An 8,811-nucleotide genomic window follows, 5' to 3' on the forward strand; every position below is an offset into this window, starting at 1 on the left:
ACACACTCCAGGATGCAGTCCAGATCTGTATCTGGGCAGCTGAGGGTCTTCCAGCTTGTGTTTTTCTAGCAGATCATCCTGACATGATGCTTACAGCAGGAGGACGACTTCACTGTTCCTCACCATGCTTGGACCTTTCCACTTACTCTTCTCCTCACCTGAACAAACCAGAACTGTGTACTGACGACATTCTTCCCTCAGGATTCTCTTTCAGTTGTCCAGAAACATTTCCTCACAAAGACGTGATGTGACAGGAAGTGGTGGATGATGGACAGCCTGCAGGTGACTGGAGAAGTTCACAGCAGGATGGACTTGAGCTGGTAGTGCAGGCACCCCCTGGTGTCCTGGAAGGAATCTGCACTACCTGAGAACACCACTAGGGGTGTCATAGTTCATAAAAGCAGAACCTGAGATACAGGACATGGAGGTCAGAGCAGTGGGCAGTAAGTCACACTGAAATCTCCTCAGTTCACAATTACTGTTTATTTTCAGAACAAATTTAGTGCAACTTTGTTCAAACTATTTACATCACATTTTTAAGCAAAATAACTCTTCCCCTCATCACTGTGTGTGTGTGTGAGAGAGAGAGAGGGGGGGTATTTACACAACAAGCCCTGAGAGCAAATTTAATGAAAGAAATTGATGCTAAATAAAGGTAAAGAGTAAAGGTTGAAGAGTGCATTAGAGAAGCATGATGATTAAATGATGTGTACATATGAGTGTTTAAGTCCACCGAGTCAAACAGGAAGTGTTTAACATTTTGGTATTTAAACCACATCATGCTGAAGGAACCATGCGTTATAACCTCTGTATGAAGACAGATGCTGAAGGCTGCTGTGACGCGGGACTGTGGAGAAATGAACTGCTGTGGACAGATGTTAGGACACTGCTATGTATGGGTTACATGTCCTGCATTAGATCTCCCTGGTCTGGACACGGTCTGGTCCACATCGACATAGACACAGGTATGGACGTACAAATGTGCTTCACCTTCATATATATTAACTCCTTCATCACATCTCTAACTGTCCTACGTCCCTCAGGCTGATGTCAGAACTGACTGATGATGTAACACACACACACAAATACATACATACATACATACATACATATATATACGCTGCCTGATCAGACCGCTCCCTCACTGCACCACTGCCTAAACCAGTCATTGTGCTGATAATAAAAGCCTATAATAAAATACAGATTCTTTTTAATAAAGTGTTACTCTGTGTGTGTGTGTGTGTGTGTGTGTGCGTATAAGGGGGAATTGGGGCCAGCAAGGTCATTGAACCTGGACCACACCCACTACATCCATCACCTGAGTGGCTGATTATTTGCCATGGTGATAGAACCTCTGTCCTGACTGGGTGTGAGAGGAGAGGTAGGTGTGGCGTGGCGGCTGAGACGAGCTCTGAAACGTAGCCTGGAGAGAGAGAGATGCACAGAGAGAGGGAGAGAGGGAGAGAGGCGGATGGAGAGAGGAGAGGGGGAAAGAGGGAGAGAGAGCGAAGGAGGGGGGGATTAGACAGATCAGTTAACTAATAGTTACTGTAAACGGTTATGTGCTATACATAAAATAAAATCAGCTGAATTTAGGTTATTAGTTTTATATTAAATGCAGAAGAAACAATTAAAATCTCTCTCAAAAAAGATCAGCAATAATCTATCAGAGTCTTAATCTAGTCACAGGAAACTGATGTTCATTTGAAACATATTTAAGCTAATGCCACAATAATAATAATGATGATGATGATGATGATGATGTTTAGTGTGTGAGGTGTGCGTGAACTGACCGGATGCTGTGTGAAGGATCCAGGTGATGCTGGCCTGGGTGGTGGTGCGTAAGGCAGGCCAGCCTGCTCAGAAAAACACAGAACCATACAGATGTAGAGGCTGAAGCGTGACATCACACATCACGTGTGTGTTCATGCATCATGTCACATGTCTCACCTTAGTGTGAGGGATCTGCACAGCGATGGAGGGAGTGGGCAACAAACCTGTAGCACTGGCATGGAGAGCCTGAGGGTGCATGGGTCTCAACGCACTCTACACACACACACACACACACACACACACAGTTTCAGTGTGTTCTGAAGTGCAGTCTCTAATAGATTTTCCCTTCACTCTAAATAAACAATCCAACAGAACACTCCAGTGTTTCACTTACAGAGTCAGTGAAGCCCGACTGCTGGTTAGCGTGTTCCAACTGCTTCTGTAGTGGGATCGCAGCACTGGGAAGAAAACCTACACACACAAACACACACACACACACACACACACAATGAGAGGGCACATTGTGTTAAAGTGTACTTAAGTGTTTTAAATATATCTCTCTCTCTCACACACACACACACACACCAGGCTGGGAGGTGAAGTGAGTGTGTACAGTGTAGCCAGTCTGTTGATGGGGCAAGTACTGCATGGCCTGGAATGCTGATGCACCTAGAAACACAAACACACATACACACAGCAACAGTTAGTGTCACACTAATCCCACTAGGTCTCAGCATCAACCCTAACTCAGTAATGATCCCACACTGACATCACTATGGTAACCACACCTCGGATGTGGGCGGAGCTGCTGTAGGTGGCGGGTGCTGATTGGCTGGGGTTAAAGGCTGCGGCATGTTGGGACTGTGTGACTCCAAATGACCCATGACCTGCCTGAACACCAAACTGAGTGTGCTCAGAGACAACAGCACCAAAACCAGGCTGAGATGGAAAAGGACGACCCTGCAGAGAGAGACAGACAGGGTGAGGTAAGGTGAGAGAGATAGGGTGAGGGTGAGAGAGAGAGAGAGAGAGAGAGAGAGAGAGAGACAAACAGGGTGAGGTAAGAGAGAGAGATAGGGTGAGGGTGTGAGAGAGAGAGATAGGGTGAGGGTGAGAGAGAGAGATAGGGTGAGGGTGAGATAGAGAGATAGGGTGAGGGTGTGAGAGAGAGAGATAGGGTGAGGGTGAGAGAGAGAGATAGGGTGAGAGTGAGATAGAGAGAGAGATAGGGTGAGGGTGAGAGAGAGAGACGGTGTGTGTGTGACTCACAGAAATGACAGGAGGCTGGAAAAGCTGCTTGCTGCGCTCTCCTAACAGAACTGCAGACCGGGCGTGAGAGACTGACCCTGCTACAGAGAGAGAGAGAGAAACAGAACAGTTTGGAGAGAGGGAGCAAGATGAAGAGATTATAAGAGCAAATAAATGTCAAATAGTTATCTGCATGTGTGTGTGTGCAAGACTCACGCTGCATGCTGAGCAGGTGCTGTCCTGAGTGAACGGCCATGTTGGGCTGATATGTAGCTGAAGTCAGTGTCGTCATGTCACTGTAAACACACACACACACATATTCTCTCTCTCTCTCTCCATTCTATCAGATGATTACAGTTACACCTAATGATTAATGTAATTACTGCAGCTAGTCTACATGAATAACATTATAACACACTCCTGTTCTCCTGATAGGTTCACTCCAGCATTCATCTATACATAAAGATATTTAAGTGTGTGTGTGTGTGTGTGTGTGTACCTCTGTTCTTTCCTTCGACGTTTCTCCTCCTCATGCAGAACCTTTTTCAGTTGCAGAAACAGCTGGTGTTTCTCCTCCTGCAGACCCTGAAGCTTCTCCCCCATCTTCATTATCTAACACAGAGACAGTGTGAGGGAGAGACAGTGACAGAGAGAGAGAGAGAGAGAGAGAAAGACAGTGAGGGTGGTGGTGATGGAGCAGCAGGTCTGATGGGGTTTATAGCAAGCTAAATGTCACTCACTCACCTGCTCTTTGGTTTCCTCTAAAGACATCCTCTCCTCCATTTCCTTCTTTCTCTTCCTTTCCTCTTCCTCCTTCAGCTTTTGCTCCATCATTTTATCCACCTCTTCCTCCTCTACACACACACACACTCACGTTATTCTGACCTTCATTATCACACAGTCCTGGTTTTACTGCCACAGAGTGGACTGATTAGCTACCATGTAATCACCTACCCCCTGTGTGTGTGTGTGTGTACTAACCCTGTCTCTTTCTCTCTCTCTCCCTCATGATGTGTTTGTGTAGAGCGCGTGCCATGGCGTTAGACAGCTTGGGCCTCTCCAACAGGGCGGGCATGATGGGGGGAATCGGCCGGGCCAGCTGAGAGAGAGAGAGACAGAGATGTCCATATGAGGCAGACAGACAGACAGACCGACAGACAGACAGGTATCTACTGTTACCTGTCTACTGTTACACATTCAGCAGATCACAGCGTCACTTTTATGACAGCGTCATGAACCGTTATTTATGATTATTAAGCATTATTATTATTTAAGTTATATGATCATTAGCTTTCATACGCAGCTGTTTAGCATTAGCATATCTGACTGATCTGATCTACACTCGACCCTGTTATAGTTTAATAAACAGCACTGGGATTAAACTGAGAGAATTATAAAGAATTCCGTATTTATCAGCAAACCCTGAGGAACTGGAGATTCCGCTTTAACTGCTCAGAATCCCAGCCTGCTCTTCATCTACTAACACATCACCACGGAGACAGACAGACAGACAGACAGACAGACAGACAGGGTTTATGAGGTGAATTTAGTCAGCATTAAAAGGAGAGAAGATTTGAGCTGTTCTTCATCAGATGTTTCCCTCACACGGCTCTCTGACACGGAGCTAACCCGGCCGCTCGGATTAAACTCATCACCGCGGGACAGGGACGATCTCTGACACCTACTTTTTATCCGGAGAATGTTGTCTGTGATGTGAAGCGGACAGTCGCTGGAATCCTCACACCTTAAACACCGCACATGGAAAGAGTTTCTCTCCAGCTCTGACAGATTAGCCAAAACAAAAATGGCAAAGAATTCAGGTGACGCATTTCCGGTGAGGACGCGCCCCCACGACGTCACGAGCATGCGCACCACGCCACAACGGAGCCGAGGCAGTGACCACTATTAAACCCTTTCAAAAGGTTTTCATTTAAACACAAACACAACACATAAAATAAATTAACATATATGTGCTAATTAGGACACGCCCTCCTGCCATCACTAGCAGACTATTAGCTAACTGCTAATACAATAGCAATTAGAAAATCTGTCCGAATATTAGAACTGTACAGTAACATCCACATTTATTCATCACTTGAATGAGCTGAGATCAATAGCTTCCGGGGTCATCCTGTAAACTCGGACTTTGATTGGTCCAGAGTGTTGAAGACTGTTTTATGACTGTTTTATGACGTCAGACCCTGAGCTCATATGTATCCCTGACCCCAAACACTGACTCTATAAAGAAGAGCTCAGAAAAAACACCAAAATTAAATCTAGAGAATCTGTGTGCAGGAAAAGATGGAAGATTTCATCAGCTGTGGCGTTCAGGAGGTTTTTCTTTTCTCCTGTACAGAGTTCAGCTCCAGCACACGCTTCTCACCCTAATAAACCCCTCACTAGGGCACAGACTTCAGTGCCAGGTCAGTTTAACAGTGACCTGCTCTGTGACTGACCCACACGTTCTGTATGTAACACACTGTGTGTGTGTGTGTGTCACAGTAAACATAACTACATGTACAGGAGATTGTGTTAGAGGAGCAGATTTCCTGACAGTTTAATCACATGTGAAATGCAGTGTGTTAACTCCATCAGAACCAATCTGGCAACCCAGGTGAGGTGGTGTTTAACGTGTGAAGGTGAGGTCAGCACTGTGCTGCATCCACACACTCCACAGCATCATTTACCTCAGAGTCTACGTGAAAAGAATATTCACACACAGATTTTTCCCACTGTGTTTATGTGACAGCATTCAGAAACAGAGATACAAAAAAAGGAAAAAAAATCTCATTCCTTTTTAAAAAAAATATATATATAAAGCAAATCTACTGACCTGGTCACTATCACATGATATATTAGCCACAATAACAGCTATAAAAATATTAAAACACAAAAAAGCAACATACTCAATAAAACATACTGCAAAAACTCAAAGCTGAAAATATTTAAATAAAAATAATCTCATCAGTATCAGCGATGGTACATGCAGAAAAAAACAACACACCACTGAAAAAAAGGAAAGTGTGTGTGTGTGTGTGTTAAAAGATGAGCAGGATTTTTTCAGGAAGGCCAGAATAATGAATCATGTAGAAAGAGTGCAGAAGTAGGAACAGGAAGTGAGCCGGACACACACTCAGCTGGACGCTACTGAATCTTTATGGTCAAACAGTGAGGTTAGGGTTAAACTGATCTCTACATGTCCTCTCCATACACACTCTCATCACTGTAGGCAATGTACAGGAAGAAGTCTTCTTCATGGTGCTCCTGTAATACACACACACACACACCTGTATAAACACATCTGTAAGACACACCTGTATAAACACATCTGTATAAACACATATGTAACACACACACAGTCAGTCTCCAGAGGAAGTGAAAGTGTGAAGTTTATAAGTTGAACTGGGGATTTGAGTTTTATCTAAATCACATTCCACAAAATCATTGTATTTACATATTTTTATTCTATACTTATTTACTTCTGTTTATTTTTGTAGATGTAGATTCTTCACATTTTTATCCTTCTGCATTTTTTTTTATATCTTTACAACCAAAATGTAACACCACTGTGATCAGGACATGTGTTTGAAAACACCTTTATTATCCAGAAATATGATCGGAATAATATTATCCAGTGTGTGTGTGTACACCTGATAGAGCAGGCCCATGGTAGCTGATGTGGGAGGAATGACGTTGTTGACGAAGAAGAAGAGTGCGTCCTCAGCTCTCAGGTGAATCCGTTTCCGGATCAGGAAGTAAAACTGACCCACTGTAAAAGAAAAAGAAAAAAAATAATGTATATATATATATATATATATATCTCACACAGCATTACATTATGTGTGTGTGTTAGTACAACACTCGTCATTCACACTGCTCTCAGGAGCTCAGGTTAAACACAGCACAACGATCTGCTCCATCCATCAGTCAGATCTCCAAACATCATAAACATCACGGCACTCAGGATGACCCAGAGAGCATCACCCCCACCTGAACTAGCCACAACATTCTGATGTTTTAGAGTTGGACATCACTACACACACACACACACACACACACACACAGCTGAAGGTGTGCCTCCTCTCTGTAATCACCCCCCACTCCCGTCTTTAATGCATTCTCTTCATCTTCACACATCACTTTCATCATCACTGGTGTGTCCACGTGCTCCTGTCCCTCAGTGATTAAGAAAATAAAGTAAAGAAGCGTCTCTGTGGGAGGAGTCCTGCACGCGCTCAAAAAAAAAAAACTAAAGAAACAGAAAAAAACACAAGCTGGCTCTTGTTTCTTTGGCAACGCTAACGCGACCTGGTGCTCCGCGCATGCGCACTAACTCGGAGAGGATATTCTACTCAGTGTGGAAGTGAATGTAAATAAAGCAGACTGTAAGGAGTGTTTACTCTTCACCTGTCAGGTCCGAGGGAACCAGGTACTTCTTCTTGTCCAGGTCTCCTATCCGGGCTTTGGGAGCTTTCTCAACTATCACCTGAGAGAACACACACACACACACACACACACACACACACACACACACACACACACACACAGGGAGAATGTGAGTGGATCAGAGAAACGCTGTAGAGCGGAAATGCATCACTTTTCTTGAATTAACGTCTCTCTCTCTCTCTCTCTCTCTCTCTCTCACACACACACACACACACGGAACAATCCTCTCATAAAGAACACATCATATGATACATGTTAGCTAGCGCTGCAGTTATTCTGTAAAGATGAATTAAACTCTTTATTGACAGGTCAGAGGGAATTAAAGGGCCAGTGAGCGGCTAGCTACTGTTTGTTTAGCTAAAACCATATCCCCCAAATTATAAAAAATCAATGACAATCTACAGCTCGGAGCGGATCATTAGTGTTTATTACTAAAATGTGAATATTGTTCAGTTTGCTGAGGTTTAGTCGCTGATTCCGCTTCGTCATGGTCACAGGCTAGGCTAAGTGTTTGTTGTACTCACAGGCACTCTGTCCGGGTATTTCTTCCTGATCTTCTCTCCCTCAGACCGTCTCTTCTCAAACGGGTGTTCTTCTTTGTACATGAACTTCATGTTGGAAGTTTTTCGGGAGATTTTAATCTCCGATGTAAAGAAACGAGGCTCGGTGCTGCTCCGCTGCCTGACGGCTCGATGTTTACAAACTGACTGCAGCGAAAGCGGAAAGATATCGAATAACACGGGACCAGGGGGCGGGGCTGCGTGCGTGCGTCAGTGCGTAAGCTGACGCAACGACGTAGCAACCTCACTCTTTCTGGCCTGATGATGGCGCGCTAACTCCACAGATATCTGCAGAGGATCTGAAGAGGTTTAAAATTAAATCAATGTACACAAACACCACATCATTTATCCCTCCATCATCACACTATCACAATAAAGTACGCTGACAAGAGTTTTATTGGAAACAACGCACAGACCTGAGGACGTGTGCACTCACACACTCCCACACACACCTTACTCTTCTCTACTGTTCACACAGAGAGCAGGTCAGGTATGATGTACATGAATATATGAGAGAGAGAGAGAGAGAGATGGGATAATGCATGAAGAAAGAAAACAATAAGGACGATGTGAGAGTTCACTTTCCTTACCAAGTCAATCAGATCAGTTCATGATATAAAAATAAGAATAAACAGGAGATAGGTGCACATCTTGTGTTTTAGACTCCACACAAAATCAGAATACTTCCAGTTACGAAGGTGTCCAGAGTCCCGCGGCTCCGTCTCCGTGACGCACAGACGAGTTTTAGGATGACATGAAAATTAAATAGAAACAGGTTCAGTGT

General features: G+C 44.1%; 2 protein-coding genes across 3 annotated transcripts; both read right to left on the reverse strand.

Annotated features, from left to right (window-relative positions):
- Positions 1 to 464: 464 nt before the first annotated feature.
- On the reverse strand, positions 465 to 5,604 carry gps2 (G protein pathway suppressor 2). Of its 2 annotated transcripts, XM_058383325.1 has the most exons (13): positions 5,430 to 5,604; positions 4,707 to 5,297; positions 4,003 to 4,120; positions 3,766 to 3,875; positions 3,521 to 3,633; positions 3,238 to 3,317; positions 3,043 to 3,122; positions 2,562 to 2,733; positions 2,359 to 2,442; positions 2,168 to 2,244; positions 1,951 to 2,046; positions 1,794 to 1,856; positions 465 to 1,423 (listed from the first exon to the last, which is right to left on the reverse strand). In XM_058383325.1, exons 3-13 carry the CDS (start codon positions 4,094 to 4,096, stop codon positions 1,331 to 1,333), a joined length of 1,062 nt encoding a protein of 353 aa, XP_058239308.1. In that variant the 5' UTR covers positions 4,097 to 4,120; positions 4,707 to 5,297; positions 5,430 to 5,604; the 3' UTR covers positions 465 to 1,330. The 2 variants fall into 2 exon arrangements, with proteins under 2 accessions (XP_058239308.1, XP_058239309.1); XM_058383326.1 differs by having other exon boundaries at positions 3,043 to 3,119; positions 4,707 to 5,604.
- Positions 5,605 to 5,889: 285 nt separating this feature from the next.
- LOC131348419 (gamma-aminobutyric acid receptor-associated protein) lies at positions 5,890 to 8,254 on the reverse strand. The gene is made up of 4 exons (XM_058383329.1): positions 7,992 to 8,254; positions 7,429 to 7,507; positions 6,672 to 6,790; positions 5,890 to 6,285 (listed from the first exon to the last, which is right to left on the reverse strand). Exons 1-4 carry the CDS (start codon positions 8,079 to 8,081, stop codon positions 6,214 to 6,216), a joined length of 360 nt encoding a protein of 119 aa, XP_058239312.1. The 5' UTR covers positions 8,082 to 8,254; the 3' UTR covers positions 5,890 to 6,213.
- Between the last annotated feature and the right edge of the window lie 557 nt (positions 8,255 to 8,811).

This window comes from Hemibagrus wyckioides, linkage group LG28 (genome assembly GCF_019097595.1).
Source record: "Hemibagrus wyckioides isolate EC202008001 linkage group LG28, SWU_Hwy_1.0, whole genome shotgun sequence".
Lineage (NCBI taxonomy): Eukaryota > Metazoa > Chordata > Actinopteri > Siluriformes > Bagridae > Hemibagrus > Hemibagrus wyckioides.